Below are 22242 nucleotides of genomic sequence, written 5' to 3' on the forward strand. Positions count from 1 at the left end.
TTTTTAATAGCTAATATATTATTTAATATTCTAATGAATAGCTTCAGATATTTGATCATGTGGTTAAAGTTTTTAAAATATGAGTTAAAAATGAATAAGTGTGATAATATTTAAAACAAATAAGAGTAAGCTATATTTTAATAACCAGAGTATTTCCACTATTCACACTAATTTGGACTTTCCACCCTATTAAACAGCAGATAAAATTTAGTGTCTACTCTTTTTTTTGTGAAACATCCCAATTTTTTTTTTTTTTTTTTAATCACAATACCACAATTTGACACTTTCTGGTCATTGTGGCTTTACAGTTGTACATTTTCTCCACTATTTTACTACCTAATTTACTATTGACACTGTATTTGGAACAGAGCAACTCTTTAAAAAAAAATTTTTTTTTTTTTAATTTATTCATTAGAGACACACACAGAGGCAGAGGGAGAAGCAGGCTCCATGCAGGGAGCCTGATGTTGGACTCGATCCTGGGACTCCAGGATCATGCTCCGAGCCGAAGCCAGATGCTCAACCACTGAGCCACCCAGGCGTCCAGGGACAGAGCAGTTCTTAAAACCAAAATAGATTATGTATCTCTTTCTATATGTTATTCTCAGAGGTGAAGTAGTAAAAACAACACAGTCTACAGTGAAATATTTAAAGAGACAGTCTTTTTGATAAATATTTTTGTGATAAGCACAAACTAACTGTACCAGAGTATCCTTTAAATCTGAGGTCACAGTAATACCCTATTTGGAATTGAAGCATCTAATGTGAGACTTTTCAGCTGGAATTATACAGGCTCAAAGATTTCCAAGTATGCATACTGAGAACAGTATGAAATAAACACCTATCTTGATACATCTGGGCAGGCCAGTGATTATATCCGCCTTTCTTTCACTGTTCCTCTCATGAGGGGTTTGTTCAAGATTCATGAGTATCTAGAGACAGGATTTAGAATGTGAAGGGATTGCAAATAATGCTAGCAACCTAAGCTATTTTATATGTGGATATTGTACCATAATTTGAAGTCCCAATGAAGATGAACCAAGCTTCTATTTATTAATGTCTGAAAGGGATTTTTATGTTATGGAGGAGGGGAGTAGTCAGAAGAAAAGGCAGGGAAGTTCTATAAATTAGTACTGCAATTAGATTTACTAACTCAAGATTCATAGACCTTTCTTTCCCCAAAATAAAATTTCCAAATAGCTCCTTTGGAAGTACATTTAGTAGTATTTCAAAAATAAGTCATTTATGGGTAATGCGGAACTATTCAGACGACATGCATGTATAGTCTTTAGAGTCAAAAGGAAAAGCCTGTGGAGGAGAAGAGCTTTAGATTAGAGGGAGAGGGAAAGTGAGCTATTGAAGCATACTGGTGGACAAGGCTGGAAAGGAGGGTAGGGCTGCAAAAGCATAGCATTTACATGCCTTCCCAATGAGTTGGGGTCTCTGTTTTGTACCATGGCAAAGGCCATTATTTTTCAATTTTTTATTTTTAAATAAAATTTACTGTAAATTTTTTTATTATTCTTTAAAGATTTTATATATTTATTCATGAGAGACCCACAGAGAAAGAGAAAAAGAGAGAGGCAGAGACACAGGCAGAGGGAGAACAGGCTCCATGCAAAGAGCCTGATGTGGGACTCGAATCTGGAAATCTGGGATCACGCCCTAAGCCAAAGGCAGGCACTCAACCACTGAGCCACTCAGGCATCCCTGTTTTTCAATTTTTAAAAAATATTTTATTTATTTATTTGAGAGAGAGTGTGCACACGACTCCCCACTGAGCAAGGAACCTGACATGGGGCTCGATCCCAGGACCCCAAGATCATGACCTGTGCCAAAGGCAGATACTTAACTGGCTGAGTCACTCAGGCACCCCTGGCAAAGGTCTTTGAAGTTTTAGAGTAGGTTGATACTGAGATCAAATCTTAATTCTACAAGTCACAGAAAGTGAGCAAGGTTCTATACTGTTACTGTTTTCTGCCCAACTTCCAAATCTAACTTCCTTCTACTGGGATATATTATTTCCACTCAATGAATATTTATTTTAAATATATGGTAGCTTGATTTGACACTTAGTTTAAACGAAATGTAATTGCTAACTATATTTATAAGTCAGTTTGGGTTCTAATTGCCTGATAAATAACTGTTTACTATCCTTTTGTAAAGGAATTACTCTTTAACAATGGAGAGAATAGGAAAGTATGTCTTAAGGAGACAGTGTCATCTTACTAAACCTGATTGAGGAGAGCGTATCCTTACTATTCCCTTTCACCTTAATTTTCATCATAGAAAATTTTAGAAAGCTAGAAAATGAGAAATTCTACAAAGTTATTCCTTGTTGGGAACTCTTCTTTCCAAAGGGTAACTAAGACAGGAAACGGATGTGATTTTATATCCTAACTAGAGGTTAGGCCATTGGTAGTTAGACCTAAGCAAGAATTTACCCAGATTACTCTGAGTATGGACTTTAAATGTGATGTCCTTTTTTCAGATTAGTTATCTCTATATATTCATTGTGAGTACTGTGCATTTTTTCATACATAGTTTATTTTGAAACAATCTCTACACCCAACATGGGGCTCCAACTCATAACCCTGAGATCAGAGTTGCATGCTCCACCAACTGAATCAGCCAAGTGCCCTGAGAATTGTGCGATTTTATATTTTAGTTTTTCTCCTTTGGGGTTTCTCTGTACTATTTTTGCTTATTAATTCTATCCCTTCCTCTTCTTGGAGTGTTTCATTTCACTCTCCAAGGTTCATGGGCATCTCTAACAACTTTTATCTGTTTTACTGGTTTTCCTCTTAACCCTAAGTGTTCTCCACAGGTCTATTCCGTCTTCGCTTCTTCCTCTGCACGGCAAGTGGCCTTGTCTATTGTAATAGTCTTCATGACTTCATCTGTTACCTGTGTGTAGATGACCCCAGTTCTCTCTAAAGTCTGAATCTGTTTTAAGTTCTTGACCTTTATTTCTAATTGCCTATAAAAATCTGTTTATTTTTTTTCCCTAAAGATTATATTTATTTATTCATGAGAGACACAGAGAGAGAAAGAGGCAGAGACACAGGCAGAGGCTGAAGCAGGCTTCATGCAGGGAGCCCGTTGCAGGACTCAATCCCGGGACTCCGGGATCACGCCCTGGGCTGAAGGCCGCGCTAAACTGCTGAGCCACCCGGGCTGCCCTCTGTTTATTTTGAGCTTAATGTATCCAAAATAGAACTCTTCTTATATCTATTTCTTATCCAGTTTTCATATTTCTGTTAATGGTACCACCACCTTCTCAGAGACACTTTCACGTGAGCATCATCATATTGACTGTCATGTCCCTCATATGCCACAGCCAGTCTTGTTCATTTTACCTTGGAAGTCTCTCATGATTAATGCTTCTCTTTAATTTCCTGTGCCACCACTCTAGGATAGACTGCTGCTGCTCTCATCTGGACGACTGCAATAACCACTTAACTGATTTCCCAGGCCTTTGTGTCTGTGTCATTTAGCTTTTGCTGCATAATAAATTACTTAAAAACTTAGTGGCTTAAAACATTGACCATTTTATTTAGCTCGAAATTTGGAGAGTCATCTGGGCAATTCTGGGATTGCTTTGCTGATCTGGCACAGCCTCACTCACATGTCTGGCAGTTGGCAGCCTGTGGCTGGGGTGCCTCATTTCTGTATGTAGCCTTTTATCCTTCAGCAGGTTATGTCACTCATTTATTCACTCAGAGGTGCTAGTGCAGCAAGAGTAGGCAAGCCCCTATACACAAGTGTTTTCCAAGCCTCTGGCTGGATCCCTAGTTGCTGCTGTTCAAGCCTGTATTTGAGGATGGAGAAAGAGACTGAGCCTCTTAATCAGAGGAACTGCAAAGTCACACGTTACAAAAGCATAGGAAGGATTTGTAGTCATTTTTGTAACATGTCACATTTCTTTCTCATTTTTATCCTAAAACTGTTATTAATTGAATATTTTTGTAATTCTGATGGTTTTATCCCTTTGCTTAAAAACTATCAGTGGCTAAAACACCACCACAAAAAACCCACAAAACACAAAAACAACCTCCCCCCCCAAAAAAACCCCTGTCAGTGGCACTCCATTGCCCCTGAATGAAAAGTAACAATAACATAATCTGTCTAAACTCATCTTTCTAGCTTTATTTTCCTCTGCTCCACTCTGTCTTCTCAAATTGGACTAGTTTTTGAATTGGTCTATATCTATTCTTTAAGGACCAGTTCCTGTGCCACCTTTTTCATGAATCCTTCCTGAATTCTCTCTCATCACTCCCACATTCACTTTCTTCTACCCCTTTAGTTGAAATGCTCCCCTCTTCCTCTATTTTCTCTTTTTTGTGGCAGTTGTGATATTTTTTACCTGGTGATAACTTTTGGTGTATGTGACTCTCCTCCATTATCAGACTGAGAACTTGTTAAGGGCTGGAACCCAAGCTTTTTTATCTTCGTAGCTACTTATGTGTAATATTTAAAACCCTGCCTTGCATGTAGCCACCAACACATTTGAATGAATTTTTGAATGATTAATATTTCTTATAGCTATCACAATGTTCATTTTTTGAATGTCAGTTAATTTAAAGTTTTTTCTTTCAGACCAGAAACTAGAGAGCAGTATCCAAATAAATTTATCCAGCGAGATGACACTGAAAGATTTTACATTTTGAACACACTATTCAACCTACCAGGTAGACTCATTCTGTGCTTATATATTATGGATGCTTTTCCTTCTTTTCAAAATCATTTGCTCAAGGGAGATAATGAAATAAGTTTGAATTATGCCACTTATAGCTTATGAATATATATTCTTCATTTTTCAGAGACCTACCTGTTGGCCTGCCTTGTAGATTTTTTTACTAATTGTCCTAGATATACCAGGTATGTATATGGTATAATTTTCTTTTTCCAATTGATTTTTAAAATTAATGTACAGGGTTTTAGAGAACTGGCCATTGTAGGTCTTTTCTGCTTTTCTGAAGTGAATTTAGTGCTAGTGAGAGATGCCACATTGCCAGCCTGAGAGATGGGACAGCACCAGCAGCTCCATGCAGGCTCTCACCTCCCACACGGCCCCTCTCCTTGCCAGTGTGCTGCAGCCATGTTTGGAAGGGACCACTTCTGATTGGCTTCTCCTGGGAATGAAGACGGCCAGCAGAGGTGCTAATTGTGACAACTGAGTGGGAGGTTTGTGTGATGATTATCTGTCCAAGCAGAATTACACTAAAACCCCCAACTCATTTCACAGCAGCTGCCCAGGAGCCATTCAGGGGTGGTAATTTAGTTTTACTCCCAGGCCCAGCAAAATTTGATTGAGGAGTAAATATGGTTTATCCTCCCTGAAGTAAAATTGTGTTTAAATCTTGAACAAGTTATCCTCTCCTTTTTTAGGGGGAATTGCATAACCACTGCTGAAAGTTTAGCCATAGGTGTCAGAGTTTGCAAACTTCTTATCCTCTCTAGGCCTTATCCACTTCAAGGCACTAAATCTGGTGAAGCACCAAGTCACTAAGCTAAATAGAAAATAAGCCATACCTTTGACCTAGAGACGATGTTAGAAAAATCAGGATGAAGGGAACCTAAATTACCAATTTTAAGTTTTAAATGTTTCTTTGATGGGAACCTGTTTCTTCAAAGTGATGAATAAAAGAACGTGATATTTTTGGAATTGACCTTTTAGATTCCATTCTATATATTATTCTATCACTTTATGTTTGTTCACAATTATCATATTCCATTGAACACTATAGTCCTCTCTGGTGGTCAGATGGATTTTCATTAGGGAGTAATTATTTTCCTAATTAGCCACAACCTTTAGCCATGTGATAATGGAACCTTTGGGTCCCCTGGGCAGTGTTTGATAATCATTTTATTTGCCTTCTTTTGGATTCCCTGTCATGTTCTTTTCATCTTTGTATAGCTGTGAAACAGGATTTAAAGATGGGGACCTCTTCATGTCTTACCGAAGTATGTTCCAGGATGTAAGAGATGCTGTCGACTGGGTTCATTACAAGGTACCTAGGAGCTCCTGCTTCACCTAATCACTCTATGATGTGTGTTTTATGGTCTGACATTAACTTTCCAAGTGCAAATAGAGCAGAATTTCTCCTCCATTAAAATTAAAAAAAAAAAAAAAAAAAAAAGGATTTGCCCCCTAGTGACAGCTCTCGAGAGTATTTTTGTTCTTGTCTTTGGCTGTCCTGCTTTCAGAAGTAATGTTGATCTTTCCTCAGTGATAATGCTTGGCTTCTAGCTCTTATTTCAGGTTGCATTTCCCAAACTTAGAAGAGATCTTACTGTTAAGATTATACTTACCCTATTCTTTGATGATTATGGGCTGTTTGTTTTTTTTTCCAAATACCTCCTGCTTGACTATAATAACACTAATTAATATTACATTTACTGTGAATTATACTGAGTAAAATATGAACTGCCTTTTGATTTCTAGTTTAAAATAAAAATAGTTTTATATTTTAAATACATTTTGAAGGCAGAGTCATTGCAAATCACATCTGCTGCTTTATCATGGCCTTCTCTAGTTTATTTACTTTTCCATTTTGGTAAATATTTAAGAAATGCATTTGAGTTAATAGTAGACATAGTTTTTCTTATAAACTGTAAAAACTGATTTTGTTCTTTGTTTTTTTTCCTGTAGGGTTCCCTTAAGGAAAAGACAGTTGAAAATCTTGAGAAGTATGTAGTCAAAGATGTAAGTAATAAAGGGGAAAATAGATCTGCAAATCATGGAAATGAATAATAAGCCTATTTATAATGAAATGGACAAGGGAAGATACTTATTTGTCTTGATATAATATATGTCAAGTATAATCACCAGTAATTTTCAGCCAGAACATAAGTCTTAGTATAGTTTTTCCTGTTTGTTCATAGAAGGTGAGAAGACCCAGTATTTCATTTGCCCTTTAACTCTAATAATAATAATAATAGCAGCTAGAGTAGTTACTGTGTGCACATCACTGTACTAAGTGACTATATACCATTTAATCTTCCATAGAATCCTGAGGATAGGTATTGTTACCTCTGCTTTATAGATAAAGAAACTAAGGAACAGATGTTACATAACTTGCCCAAGTTCATACAGTTAGTAATGGGGAAAGCCACAAGTCACACCTAAATGTGGTCAAATTATAACCACAGAACTAGATGATAATCTCAAAAATGTACATATATATGACCATTATTTAAATTGCTTTTAACTATCAACAGGAAATAATAAGGAAAGCTTTAAAATATCTTGAAAGATTTTTAAATTCTGTAGTTTAGTTCATAGACTTGTACCAATGTTAATTTCTTGGATTTGATCATTTTTCTGTGGTTATGTAAGATCTTAATATCAAAGGAAGCTAGATGAAGAATGTATGGGAACCCTCTGTACTATTTTCCCAATTTGTCTGTAAGTCTGGAATTATTTTTAAAGAATTAATTTGGGCAGCCCGAGTGGCTCAGCGGTTTAGCGCTGCCTTTGGCCCAGATGACCCGGGATCGAGTCCCACATTGGGCTCCCTGCATGGAGCCTGCTTCTCCCTCTGCCTGTGTCTCTGCCTCTTTCTCTCTGTGTGTCTCTCATGAATAAATTTAAAAAAGAATTAATTGAGAGCAAGCATGTCCATGAGCTAGGGGGAGGAATAGAGGGGAGGGAGAAGGAAAGAGAATTGCCAGCCAACACTGTAATGAGTGCGGAGCCCAATGTGGGACCCAGTCTCAGGACTCTGAGATCTCCACCTAAGCAGAAACCGAGAGGCTGTCGCTTAACTGAGCCACTCAAGCACCCATGTCTGGAATTATATTATTTTATTTTATTTTATTTTTATGATAGGCACACAGTGAGAGAGAGAGAGAGAGGCAGAGACACAGGCAGAGGGAGAAGCAGGCTCCATGCACTGGGAGCCCGACGTGGGATTCGATCCCGGGTCTCCAGGATCGCGCCCTGGGCCAAAGGCAGGCGCCAAACCACTGCGCCACCCAGGGATCCCTGGAATTATTTTAAAATAGAAAGGAGGAAAAAAAAATAAAAATAAAAATAAAAATAAATAAAAAATAAAATAAAATAGAAAGGAGGGATCCCTGAGTGGCTCAGTGGTTTAGTGCCTGCCTTCGGCCCCGGACGTGATCCTGGAGACCCGGGATCGAGTCCCATGTCGGGCTCCTTACATGGAACCTTCTTCTCCCTCTGCCTCTCTCTCTCTCTCTCATGAATAAATAAAATAAAATCTTTTAAAAAAATAAAAAATAAAATAAAATATAAAGGAGACACACATAGCTCCAAGATGAGATACTTCTTCCTTTTCTCACAGAGTAAGAGTAATAGAATGCAGTATTTTTTCAATATACTTTAGTTTTTGTACCTCCTGCTTCCCCCCCACTCTCACTTCCACTCTTCTATCACAAGAGAACACTGAGGGGTTTAAGAGAGGTCTAGGATAACTTAAGTGAAGGAACCTGTTTACTAAGAGAGAAGGAAAAGCTTTTCTTTCTGATCACGTCAGGAGTCAGAATTTCCTCATGGGTCTGCAAGTGCTGGGCATTTCTAGGTTGCATCTTGCACATGGCATTCCATTCTGCAGGGTGTTTTTTTATTATTATTATTTAATATTTTATTTCTTTAGTTGTCAGAGAGAGCACAGCAAAGAGAGCTTCAGGCAGAGGGAGAAGCATACTCCCCACTGAGCAGAGAGCCTGATGATCCCACGTGACCTAAGCCTAAGGCAGATGCTTAACCGACTGAGCCACTCAGGCACTCCTGCAAGGTGTTTTTTTTTTTTGTTTTTGCAAGGTGTTTTATAAAACAAAAGTATACTTGGTGAAGCCGTATCTTACACTCCCCATGTAGAGTATTTTTCTCATGATGTTTAAAATCAGCTCCTCTTGGGGCACCTGGATGGCTTAGTTGGTTAAGCGGCCAACTTTTGATTTTGGCTCAGGTCATGGTCTCAGATTCATGGGATCGAGCACACAAAGGAGTCTGCTTAGCACCCTGGGTGGCTCAGCAGTTGAACGTCTGCCTTTGGCTCAGGTCGTGATCCCAGGTTCCTGGGATCAAGTCCTGCATCAGGCTTCCCATAGGGAGCCTGCTAAAAAAGAAAAGAAAAGAAAAAAAAAAAGAGTCTGCTTGTCTCTTTCCCTTTCCTCCGCCTGCTCAAGTACGCGCTTGTTCATGTGTTCTCTTTCTAACAAATATTTAAAATCAGCTTTTCCTGACCTTTTCCATACCTCATTCATATACTTTAAGAGATTACAAGGTAATTTAAGCTCTTTCCTGAGGCAGACATGAGGAAGGTAGAGATGTTTTTGTTTAAAAAACATCATTTATTTTTAAGTTGTTTTTGTCTGTGTATGCATATGTGTAATCTCTATACCCGGCGTGGGACTCAGACTTAGAACCCTGAGATCAAATGTTAAAAACTCTTCTGACTGACCCAAACAGGTGCCCAGAGGTGTTTTTAATAAGCATATATAGGGATCCCTGGGTGGCGCAGTGGTTTGGCGCCTGCCTTTGGCCCAGGGTGCGATCCTGGAGACCCGGGATCGAATCCCACATCGGGCTCCCGGTGCATGGAGCCTGCTTCTCCCTCTGCCTGTGTCTCTGCCTCTCTCTCTCTCTCTCCCTGTGTGACTATCATAAATAAATAAAAATTAAAAAAAATAAGCATATATAATAATAATATCACCTATGTGTATCATATTTAAGCCTATACATTATATACACCATGCATACTACATATATTAATACTTCATTCATGCATAGTGACAATGTGGTCACTTAAATGTAAAATTCTGAAACTGACCAGCCCTTCAAGGGCATCCTCTATTCTTAATCCAGTGGAAAAAAAACTCCAAGTGTAAATGAGTATATGTTTGTGTTTCAGTGTTTGACTCATCATCCTATTACTTTGCAGGGAAAACTGCCTTTGCTTTTGAGCCGAATGAAAGAAGTAGGGAAAGTGTTTCTTGCCACCAACAGTGACTATAAATATACAGATGTAAGTGCTTAATATTCATATTATGTCTATAGAGAAGAATATTTTGGCCTAAAGAACTGTGAAGATAATGAGGACAGTAGTTTGTTAAATGAGGGTAGTTTTTTGCCATTTCATTTTGAGAACAGAGTGAAAAAATATCTTTAGCATAAGGACTACATCAGAGTGGTTCTCAAATTTTTCTCAGTATTCCTTTTGACTATTTTCCCTGATTATAAATGGCTACTTGAAGGTTTTAATTTGGAGGTTATTTAAAACATTTGTGCTGGTTAATGGCTTCTCTGTCTCTTTGGTGCATCGTTTATACAAACTTGAAAGTCATACATTTATTTATTGTACATCTGTAAATGCCCTCCCTGTTGTTGGGAGCTAGATAGCAATAGATGGTGCAAAGATGTTTTGACTCTTAGCCATCAAAATTTACTGCCTTATAACTTCAAAAAAAAAAGTTTTTGCCATGATTAAAGCGTCTAGAAAAGCCAATTTAACTCCTTGGCCTCATCTTACTTTTGGTAAGACAGTTGCAAGTTTTTAGTACTAGCAAGCAGCTCAGTGCTCCCCAGTTCTCTTTATGTAAAATCTTAATTTAGAAACGTGGTGATCTGGAGTAAGCAGTCTTACAAAGCCAAGAAGTCTAATGGTTCGTTGGCTTGGTAATCTAGGAACAATAGTTAGGAGGCCAAGGTGTATTATTCCCATGTGAGTCATTAGTTTTCTTGATGCCCTTACCTCAGATAAACATTCCAAATGTATGTTCCAGTCCTCCAAGAGAATAAGGGTATATGGATAAAGCATAAAAATATGCTTCTGGGCTAATAATGTGTCCCAGAAGAAGCCTATGTCCTACTGAGAATGTCAGCTTTTGTTTTACGAAGCATTAATTTCTGGCTTCAGCTGTCATGATTTCATAAACTTAGAAGAAACAAGAATGAGATGAATCATATTGAAAAAGACGTGTCTTATGAAAAGCTTGAGTTTGAGTTGTTTTCTTTGTAGGTGCTATGTATCTTTTGCAAAAGTAGTATACGGACCTTATGTTGGATTTTTTTTTTCCAGAAAATTATGACTTACCTGTTTGATTTCCCACATGGCCCCAAGGTACTATATATAACTTAATAGACCATTGCTTTAGTAATAATGAATGCATTTAGTCATCCTGAAATACTGAGAGTAAGGGAATTGTCAGAACTCATTGCAGGAGCTAGTATAGTTTAACATTGCTAGGGTTTTGAAAACTTAGTAGACAGAAATAAAAGGGAGAGATATTTGTGTGTTTAGTGGGATGGGATCAGAATAATATTATGCAGAATTGTTAAGTTTGTATGGTAAAGACTGGAATTTTCAGATTGAGGAATATATCTGATTAAAAGAAACAAAATATATATATTCTTGACACCGTCTAGATACTGCTCTTAATTATTGCTGAGTTCTGTGCCAAGAGAACAGTTAGCTTTGATATTTAGCAGAGAATTTTTCAGTCCTGCAGTGGGACTACACTCAGATTTAAGGACTACTCGTTGCAACTTAGTCACATACTTGTGGGATTTTTGTACTAGGCTTGAGTAAATATCAGTAAATAATCACCCAGAAGCACAGTATGTATTGCTCTTCAGCTTGACCTTAAAAATTTAATATCATGGTTCCATTTCAGGATGGAGATAATGTCAATGGGCATAACCTCTGTGTTAGTGCTGTGGTGAGCTTGCAATATGAGCCAAGGGCTAATAATGTGTACCCAGAGCCATTATTCTGAGAACATACTTAGTAAAATTTGCTAGTAACAGTTCCATGTTAGTTTGTATAATACTTCAGTTCTCATGCTGATCTGCCTCTTTCTTAATCTGTGTCTGGAGTATTGATTTGCATTCTCCTTGGCCCCTTTTTAGCTTCTTTTAGCCCATTTCAGAGTGTGAGCACACATTCCTTTATATGATGCATTGCTGTGAAATAATTAGTAGATAAAATGATTTACAACGTGTTAATTTATATTTTTACCTTGCACTCTTCCAAAAGAATGTGGCTTATAATAAGACACGATGTTTTTCACAAAATAGTGGGATCCTTTGGGTATGCTTAACATGCCTTACATCCGAGTGAGATGAAATATTAGTGCCTTAAGGTTAAGACGATGTTTTTGGCTGTTGCTCTTTCTCATCTTCATCAGCCTGGGAGTTCCCATCGACCATGGCAGTCCTATTTTGACCTGATTTTGGTGGATGCACGGAAGCCACTCTTTTTTGGAGAAGGCACTGTACTGCGTCAGGTGGATACTGTAAGTCAAGAGGATGATCTATCTGCTAGCCCATGTCCTTTGTATTTATCCTTTCCCTGCTCTTATTCTTCCTAAGGAAAGAGATATTTTTAACTTATTAGCCATATATTTCTTTTGAATTTAATCTAAGTTTTAAACGTTTTCATTGAGATAGCCAAATAAATCCAAAATAATATAATTCAAAAGTGCTGTTCATTCAGCTGCCTATCCAAATCACATTTTGGGTGGCAATTGTGATCAAACAATAAATTATTACAAAGTCTGTCATCTCTTCTCACAGAAAACTGGCAAGCTGAAAATTGGTACCTACACAGGGCCCTTACAGCATGGCATCGTCTACTCAGGAGGTGAGTCACAGATTTCCCTTTTAGTTTGTCTTTGTTCAGACTTCTCTGGGAAAGTTTTGGTGTCCTCCTGGTATAGTGCCACCCATACTCCTTAGTATTCTGAAGATATAGTCCACTGGAGGTAAATGCTTCGTCATATACTAATGCAATAGGAGTCAGGGAGAATGGGTTTGGAAAGTTGTTAGTATGACCTAATGAGTCTTTTTTTTTTTGTTAAGATTTTTATTTGAGAGAGAGTGCACCAGCGAGTGTGAGCAGGAGAGGGGTACAGGGAGAAGCAGACTCCCTGCTGAGCAGGGTGCCTGATGTGGGGCTTGATCTCAGGACCCTGGGATCATGACCTGAGCCAAAGGCAGAAACTTAACTGACTGAACCATCCAGGTGCCCTGGCCTAATGAATCTTTGGTTTTTACTAAAAGGATCAGTTTTCCTCATCCTTTTACCTATTTGAGGTAGTTCTCAAAGGGTTCCTCATAGAGCCCTCATGGACACAGATGCAGATTTTGTTGCAGTCTGATGAGAAATGGGGGCAGTACTTTTGGAGGGTTATATTCATTAAAACTGAAACATGTGGTTTTGCTACTCTTGGATTTGGTAATCAGGAGCACTGGTTAGCTCAGTGGAACTGAAGGCCTTGCCTTAGAGGCACTAAAAGGAATGATGAAGTAAAAACTAGTGGTGGGTCTTTAAGAAAGGTGAGCCCTTTTTCTAGTCTGGTCCTTGCATAAGAATGAAATTAGTACAGTATTTGCTGTTTTTAACATGGAGACATTTTTATTATTCCATTGTTTCAGGTTCATCAGATACAGTCTGTGATCTCTTGGGAGCCAAGGGCAAAGATATTTTGTATATTGGAGATCACATTTTTGGAGACATTTTAAAATCAAAGAAACGGCAAGGGTGGCGAACTTTCTTGGTGATTCCTGAACTTGCACAGGAGCTGCATGTCTGGACTGATAAGAGTGGTAGGGAACCATTACTCTTAATTTCTATCTAAAGCATCAGCTGTGAATCAGTCCTCTTTAATGAACTCATTACTTTGACTGTGGGGAGAAAGCGGGGGACAGAGGTGGTCCTAAGATATTTAGATAGCTTTCTTCTAGCCAGGTAAGGTACAGAACTCCAAAATTTGAGAAAATAGTAGAGGTTATCTTGTTCAGACTTCTTGACTTCCTTCAGGGTTAAGCACAGAATGTTGCTATCCTAAGTTATATTACTGTAGCAACTAAACTGAATTCCACATTCCTCTGTAGTCCCGTATTTTCCAACCATACCTACTAGTTTCAGTTTCTCTGCCATGAGCCTATATCTGTGATTTGAGGGCATTGATGGCTCTGAGTAGTCATATGTCCTATTTTTTTCCCCTGCTCTTCTGAGAAGTAGAGAATGAGGCCAAATTGTATTCTCTGAACTGTACGCTGAATTGAGCCATATGTAGGTCCAGTTACATAAAGTTGTTTGACACGTAAGTTCTCCAGCCAGTCCTTGCTAGCATTACCCACAGTGTGGAGAAAGGTACTGCTTCAGGTACTTAGCCCAGCTCTTCTACTTAATATCTTCATGCCCTTAGAAGTTACTGGGACACCTGTTTCCTCAAATATGAAAATGAGGATAATAACATACTTCATTGAGACTTAACTGCGGTGTAATATATGTACAAAAAAGTTACAAGTAAACAACGTTTCTCAGTCATGGCACCTCATCTGACCCACAGAACAGAGAAATTGATTTGTGTTTTCAGTTTTCCCCAAAATAAATAAAACTTGTTACACACAACAGATCCATTAGGGCTAAATTCTTTTTGGGAAAGCCAGGTCGAGAAAGATGGAACACTTTTAAAGCATGCAACAGATCCTAGCTGTTGCTCGTCCTTGGCGGTATTTTCTAGCCAGCCCTTCATCCCCATTTTCAGCCTTTCACCAAGGGGATTCTATAAATCTAGTTGATTTGTAAGCTCAGAGTCAGCATCCATTTGGAAGGGAGAGTTGTAGTGAGTGGCATTCAGGTAGGAAGAAAAGCAGTTAAGGAAGAAACCATGGCTTTCATCTGCTGCTAGATCTCAAGCAGGCCAGGAGTGGGTTTTCCTAACACTGGAGAAGGAAGTCGTTTTGTACACTTACCTGTAGCTTTACTTTTCAACCATGTCTACAACCTTCTAATTAGTTCCATCAGCAGTTAAAAACTGAATGCTTTTTATTTTTTTTTTTATTTTATATTTTTTAAACTGAATGCTTTTTAAAAAACATTTTTCTTTCCCTTCTGAACTTTAGCACTTTTCGAAGAGCTTCAGAGCTTGGATATTTTCTTGGCTGAACTCTACAAGTAAGTTTCTGGATTCTCAAAAGAAAAATTTCTTCCCTAAAAAACCATCTACCTCTTTGGGAATCACCTAGGGGTGTAAGAGACATCTTTTCTAGAGATTTTCAGTGGTGTTTTCTTTTGTTTCTAGGCATCTTGACAGCAGCAGCAATGAGCGCCCAGACATTAGTTCCATTCAGAGACGTATTAAGGTATCCAAATGGGATTTGGGAGAAAACTTGGAAGATCAAGTTGTGATTTTTTTTATTTCTTCTATTATATAGGGATTGGTGTATAGTCAGCAGTCAATAACTATTTGAATTCAATCTTTTCTGTTTTAGAAAGTAACTCATGACATGGACATGTGCTATGGGATGATGGGAAGCCTATTTCGCAGTGGCTCCCGACAGACCCTCTTTGCCAGTCAGGTGATGCGATATGCTGATCTCTATGCAGCATCTTTCATCAACCTGCTGTATTATCCATTCAGCTACCTCTTCAGAGCTGCTCATGTCTTGGTGAGTTAATACAGTCTTACGCTACTATTTTCAATTAAGATATATTCTGTAAGGCTGAGATCTGCAACCAGGTTTATAGGGTGGTACAAGAGAGTTTCAGTCTTTCTAATGTGCAAAAGCCCACAAGCAGGTTGCATGGTTGCACAAAAAGGGGTCTTTGAGAAAGCAGGATCAAGATCAAATGTTATAGGGTATAGGTTTACCCTGAAATGTATATTAAACGTTGTTTGAGTAACGAAGACTTTCCTCTTTGTAAGCATAAAAACCGTATTTCTCTCATTTAGTGCTATGTTCTGATACTGACCTATAGTTCAGGACTGGTTTTTGCTGCGAAATAAGAATCTTTCTCCCTCATCTTTTCTAGTTCGCAGCTGGATGATTTGGACAGTTTTGAAGAAGAGAAAGAAAAAGATAGCTTTAGGTAGTTCTAGAAAGACATTATTTCAGTATCTAAATTGGCTGGGCCTCTGATCCATTGTAGACATGTCTCTGCACAGCCACCTTAAGCGGGATAAGAGATTAGGATTTGGAAAACTGTTTTACTCTACTTGCTTTCTGAATCTCTGACTTTGTTTTAGATGCCTCATGAATCAACGGTGGAACACACACATGTAGATATCAATGAGATGGAGTCCCCTCTTGCCACCCGGAACCGCACATCAGTTGATTTCAAAGATACCGACTATAAGCGGCACCAGTTGACCCGGTCGATTAGTGAGATTAAACCCCCCAACCTCTTCCCACTGGCCCCCCAGGAAATTACACACTGCCATGATGAAGATGATGATGAGGAAGAGGAAGAGGAAGAAGAATAAGGAGGAAAACCAAAACTGAGCATCCATTAAACAAGTCTGGCAGGACTCACAGGAGCAGAGGATGGGTTCTAGTGGTGGGTGGGGAGCTCCATCAAAGGTACATCTGGAAAGTTTCTGAAGACTTTAAAATATTTTAATCATAGAGAGATACTTCTTAGTTTTGTTTGCACTCTTTGCAGATGGTTCAAATTGTAATGGAGTCTGTATTGAAAGAAAGTAAGGGTAAAGCTGGGCTGAACTGCATGCAGATGGCTCCAACGTGGCTTGTGACACTGTTTCCTTGTCTTGTTTCATCCTCAGTATGTATTGGCTACACCAGGGTGGTGAAGAGTCTCAGAGTGGAGCAAGGGTGATGGGAAGAGGTGATCCAAAAATGATGTTATGTTACAAATTGTGCTCTTACTCCAAAGTCCATCCTGAATTTTTCCGTGCATTACACAGTATTATATATCAGTGGAGAAATATATTGTTCCCATTATCAAATGTAGTCTTCTGTTCAGGTCAGGGTTCCTTTTATGAGCTTTCAAGTGTCCTCTATGCCTGTGGGCAAACTAGGGGCTGCAGTGGCCTTGCACAAGGGTTTGCTTTGCTGAGGGCTGGTCTGGAATGCACTGCAGTGATTCTGTTTTGAGGTAAAAGTCTTCATCTCTTCTTATATTTTTTTGATAGCAGAGATGCTTATTATCCAAAAACAATCTTTTTCTCATCTGGGATGAATCTGTAGAAAGAATTTAAGCTGAAAGAGGACAAAGGAACAAGCTCTGTGAAAAGGAAAAGGAGGAACCTCCTTCTTTCATTAGAGCATAACTGAGTGAACTTCTTAGTGTGGGCTAGTGTGGCTCATGCTCCCAGAGTTCCAGCCTTCTCTGTCCTTTAGGGTGGATTGCTATAGTTCAAAGTCAAGCTTTAGAGGATGGGAAAAGGGTGAAGTCAGAACCTTCCTAAAGCAGAGGGCACAATCAGTGTGAATAAATTCACTTCAGAATCCCAAGAGAAATCACTTCTTGTTGTTTTGAACAAGAATGGATCATTACTGTGTACTAAAGGGTATTAGACTGCCTCAGGTGCAGTCAGAGTGGCTACAGCAGTTCCAACATAGTGTAGACTTGTACTTTACCCTTCCTATATTCCTTCCATTCTTACTGGTGAACACAGATGGTAGATTTAGCTGCTCTAGAATTCAATAAAGTATAATATTTCTAATACTGACTTTGACCCCTTCCTGTAATAACTGTTGGTCTTCAGGTGGGTTTAAGTTTGGCTAGTGAAATCAACTTGACATTCTCTTAAAGGAGATATAGTTTGGCATGACTAATGGTTAAATTTATAGTACTTAAATAAGTCTCACAACTTTTCCATGGGAAGTTCACAGGACTATGAAGTAAGACTTTCAAAAATGATTTTATAAGAAGGGAACATAATTCAGTAACATAGCTAAGACCATATTACCTCATCACTTTCAGTATGGGCTTTACATTAAGTTATGTCAAGAAACATTCTAACTGGTATTTCTTAGGAATATATGCTACTTTAAAAGTAATCAGGTTATGGGGGTGCCTGGGTTGCTGACTCGGTTGAGCAGCTTGAGGTCTTGATCTCAGGGTCTGGCTCCTGAGGTCGAGCTCCACGCTTAGCAGGGAGTCTGCTTGAGATTTTTTCTCTCTGCCCCTCCCCTGCTTGCACATGGTATCTCAAATCTTTAAAAAAAAAAAAAATCAGGTTACAGATAGCATTTAAATACTCTCCCCATTTTAAATTTTAAAGAGTTTGTTTGTGGTCACCCCAGCTATTATTCTCATTCAAGATGGAGATGTGCAGTTTGACACCATCTTAAATTTGCTCAAAGCCAAATAATTTCAAGGTGACTTATTAAAACTATAGAGCCTAACTTCTAATAGTACATTTACATACTTTCTGTTTTAGAGCAAAGACCATCATGAGCACTTTGCTTTTAATATACCACACTTTTTATATTGTGTTAGCCACATAAGATCTTATCTTTATAAGAGTTTCTTTTTAGCCAGATGTCTGACAGTGGATCCAAAGATCAAGGAGTGCACACAATTTGAAGAACTCCACTGCTGGTCAGAGCTTTCTTCAGACCACCAAAACCTATTTTAAAGAGCTAGGATTCCATAAGCATCTAAGATGAGAGTAGTTTCTCTGCATATTATTCGTGTTGGAAAAGTGCTAGGGAATTAGGCAGTCCAGGGGCTGGCACTCAGGGCAGATGTAGTTGTGCTTGCTAAAACATCAAAGTGGGTTTCTCTGTTGCCAACTAAAGTTATGGAAGCTAAACTTAATGTTTTTGTTTTAAACCTGAGGCATTGTTAGATTGTGAGAACACAGATTTCTCAACTCTTCAGAATCTCTTGGTATTTGAAAAGCTCCGGACACCCCTTCTGGGGTGCTAGACTGAACCGCCAATCTTAGGGCGTGTATAGGATTGCCAGGGACCCTGGCACACCCAGCAGGTGGTCAGAGGTGCAGCAGACCACAGCCCGGCTGGGTTCCCTCGTAAGGGGACTTGCCTCATACATTCATCTCTACAGAGATGGTCAGTTTATTTTGAAAAATTAAAGCCAAGAAAGTTTAGTGTTCTATTTAGACCTTAAATTTTCTCCTGCCATACAGATAGCTCTGCTGAGACCCAAAATAAGCAAAGAAGCCCTTCCAAGCTACCCTTTCTACAATGCTTTTAGAAGTGGTTCTTAACAGAGCTAGAATAACTTGGAGCTACAAATCCTTTAGTCATGTTACTGGTTTTAAACAACTACTTTAAAAAGCCACTTGCAGTGACATGTCAGACTTAAAAGTACTTTGTTCATGTTTAGATATTTCTAAATCAGATTTATTTATTTAAGAAATACTTTGTCAACAACTTTAAAGCCCTGCAATTTTTCCAAGGCTGCCAGAGCATTTAAAAATACTCTTATTCACCACAAATAGCCTGAGACAAACAAGTGCATATCTAAGCCTGCATTAAGGGTGGGAGCCTTGTACACATTCCGTGTTATGGAAACTATTTAACCTTTCTTTGATGGTGGGAAAAATGGTAACTATGGTCCAGCTATTGCCATACAGGCAGTGGCCCAGTTTCTCACTTGGTTTAGAAATATGTATCTCAGTACTTAGTTTTCTCATGACATTTTTTGTCTTGGTGACTAGAGCATAGGGCTCTTTCTTAAAGTTTTTTCTCAAGTAGGACAATTTAAAATGATATACAACCTTGGGAGGCCCTTGGAATGAAATTTCTCCCATGGAGCTATCTGAGCAGCCTTAAAAATAGAAGAAAAAAATGACACACTACCATCAAACAGAAGGGAGGACATGCACAGCCGCCAGGAACAGAGCCAGGTGACTTCCAGTAAAACCCACATCATTCCATCCTCCACCTCCACTAACATGAACCAGCATTTCACACTGTTCTCACTGCTGAGTATGTAGAAAGAGAAAGCAAGTCTTCTAAAGAAAGAATGCATTCGTTTACAGAATAAATAAGGCTTCTTTTTTTCTGTAACCTGGCAATCTCAACCATTTTTTCCTGTCAGACACAGTATCTTCATCCCAAAGCCACAGCAATCTGACTTGTTCCAACAAGGATATGCAATTTCAAAAATAAAATATATGTAGTATTTTAAAGTTCCTCTGAAGAGCTTTGGCACAAAAAATACTCGCAGTGGAACACATTTTGCCTCAAGCTTGCTGACTCTTACTGTAAGTCTAAGTAATTTATATTTTCTAATTTAAACCAGTTTTTGGTCTGGTCTCTATGTTTCTTCCTACAAAGTAAGATCCCTTCGCTTCATCTTATTACTAGGAAAAAGGTAGATTACACATTGCTTCATGAATCATATTAGGTACAAGTAGGCCCCCAAACAGCCTGCTCTCCATTGAGCTCTTCCCAAAGCCATGTCTGGCCAGGGCTACAGACAAACCCTGTAGAGTCTGGGCCAAGATCAACCTCACCACATGCACTGGAGTCCAAGCGGCTAAGTGCATGTTCTTCCCATGAAAAACAGCAACAGTCGTGAGTCTCACAAGTTCCTGAGATACTCTGAAGTATTTGCCCAGCAAACCTTTCCAACACTTTAAAAAAAAAAAAGGTTTATTAAATGTCCAGTCTTTTTTTTGAGAGAGGGTTCTCACCAGAAGTAATGTGTGACTTATGGGTATAGGAGTGAAGCAAGTAACTTTATTCTTGGACCCACTGTCCTTAAGTCAATGATGTAGCAGAAGCCTAGTAAGGAAATTAGCTCAATCTAAAAATTCCCATTCTGTATTAGCCTACTGTCGGAGCACTTCACAATCATGAATTCCCCAGCAGGAAGAGCACTTTGACAAAGAACTGCAACTTCTCCCTTGCGTCCTTAGGGCTTAGAGCCCTCCACCAGGGGAGATGGCCTGCCACCAGAATGTCACAGCAAAAGGGCCTCATAAACCATTCCTTTGTTTTGGAATGGGACAGTATGAGCACAGATGTGAGGATCTTGGAGGAAAAACGAGAGTTTTACAAAACGAGTTTATTAGCCATCTAATCCAACTTTTGGCGCTCTACTAAAGAAGTGTCACTGTTGAATTTACTTTCAAAAAGTATAAAAATTCAGAAATCCACTCCAGATTATAAAAAGGTCGCTCATTCAGTATGTAGTAGTCATTTTCTCTACAAGGCTCTCTGGTGAGTCATAGTCTGTGTCCTTAGAAGTGCTGAGTTGATAAGAAGTGCTGGGGAGCATAATTTGTTATATGAAATAGGAACCCTAGAGCTTTTTTCATGGTAAAGTTTAGTAATAAACTTGTGTCCAGTGTGTCCACATGGGCACCCCATGGATACAGAGGGAAAACTCAGGAAAATCTCATCTTAACAGCAGGAAAAATCACCTCTCCTTTCCTTGGGGAATTTACTAATTTGAACTCAGGACTCCTCTAGACAAAGTGAGTAAAGCAAGAAAAAGCAAAACAGCCAACTGGGACTCCATGTGTTAGAGAAATCCTTCCCTGGCCCTCCGTGCTTGCTTCTCTGCATCTAAGGAAAGTAAGCAGGCTCCCCAAAAGGTAACACTTCACTGGAACATAGAACTACCCCGTTAATACTTTAAAGAAATTGGGGTTAATGACTGGGGGGCATGGTGATGAAGTCAGGTGTGTCTCAAAGCCAATAGTTCTTCATGAACCGTCCCCATCTACAGGGCAAGTGTAAGTAAAGCAGATTGCAGACATCAGGGTTAAACCACACGGTGCAGAAAATAGGGACCAGTCAGAGCTTGATCCTCTCTGGAGTGTAAAATAGAGACAGAGTGGAGGCCAAAAGATTCCAGAAAGATGTCATCAAGGGATAAGTCACAAAAGGGGCTGGGAACCTTGGCCAGAAGATAATGCAGGGTCTGGAAGCACCTGAGTGATGCAGGTAAGAAGGAACCTAAAGACTTGAAAGGCAGTAGTGATGGAAGAGGATGGGGCCCCAACACTGGATTATCAGGGAAGGTGGATGCCCACTGCATCCTGAAGAGCATCTGAACACGACTCCCCACGGTCGGGCCCGATGTTTGTAACTTGAGAGTGAACATCTGTGCCGGCTACCACCGTTCCCCTAGGCTTTGCGGAGTAGAGGACCTACAGAGCCATTCTCAAGAGCCAGACGAGAGGCTGGAAGGAGGCCTCTGGTCTTGCCTAGGAAAAAACAGCTTGGACATTTGCCCAGCTGAACTGTGTGCTGTTAGTGACTGAGCGGCCAATGTTGGAACAATTTGAGTGGATTTCCTCAGGGTCCTTAACTAAAATGAACTGATTGCCTATAATCCTTGCAAAGGAGAAGCACCCCCCTCCCCAACCTCCTCAGAACTGGTGGCACCAGATTCTATGGTAAAGGTGGAGGCACAGTTCTAGCAACCCTCTCTTGTACATAAGACTTTGTGGTGTGTGTCCAAAGGAAATGCCCTGCTGTGTTGCCATGCCGACAGACAACCAATCCCAGCTTTCTCACCAGTACAGCCAGGC

At 39.3% G+C, this 22242-nt stretch overlaps 1 protein-coding gene across 11 annotated transcripts in view; it reads left to right on the forward strand.

The window, feature by feature from the left end:
* The window catches only part of NT5C2 (5'-nucleotidase, cytosolic II), a 146561-nt gene extending 129111 nt beyond the window's left edge, over positions 1 to 17450 (forward strand). For 10 of the 11 annotated variants that reach the window (XM_077877801.1, XM_077877797.1, XM_077877802.1 and 7 more), the window contains 13 exons: positions 4600 to 4691; positions 4824 to 4881; positions 5921 to 6014; positions 6656 to 6709; positions 9915 to 9998; positions 11052 to 11093; positions 12160 to 12267; positions 12548 to 12614; positions 13409 to 13579; positions 14885 to 14936; positions 15064 to 15124; positions 15254 to 15430; positions 16009 to 17450. In XM_077877801.1, coding sequence (XP_077733927.1) covers positions 4600 to 4691; positions 4824 to 4881; positions 5921 to 6014; positions 6656 to 6709; positions 9915 to 9998; positions 11052 to 11093; positions 12160 to 12267; positions 12548 to 12614; positions 13409 to 13579; positions 14885 to 14936; positions 15064 to 15124; positions 15254 to 15430; positions 16009 to 16245 — 1297 coding nt within the window. In that variant the 3' untranslated portion in view covers positions 16246 to 17450. Of the gene's footprint in view, positions 1 to 4599; positions 4692 to 4823; positions 4882 to 5083; positions 5188 to 5920; positions 6015 to 6655; positions 6710 to 9914; positions 9999 to 11051; positions 11094 to 12159; positions 12268 to 12547; positions 12615 to 13408; positions 13580 to 14884; positions 14937 to 15063; positions 15125 to 15253; positions 15431 to 16008 lie in introns of those variants that run through there. The other variant, XM_077877806.1, reaches the window with a different exon arrangement.
* The last annotated feature ends 4792 nt before the right edge of the window (positions 17451 to 22242 follow it).

This window comes from Canis aureus, chromosome 29, assembly GCF_053574225.1.
Source record: "Canis aureus isolate CA01 chromosome 29, VMU_Caureus_v.1.0, whole genome shotgun sequence".
NCBI lineage: Eukaryota > Metazoa > Chordata > Mammalia > Carnivora > Canidae > Canis > Canis aureus.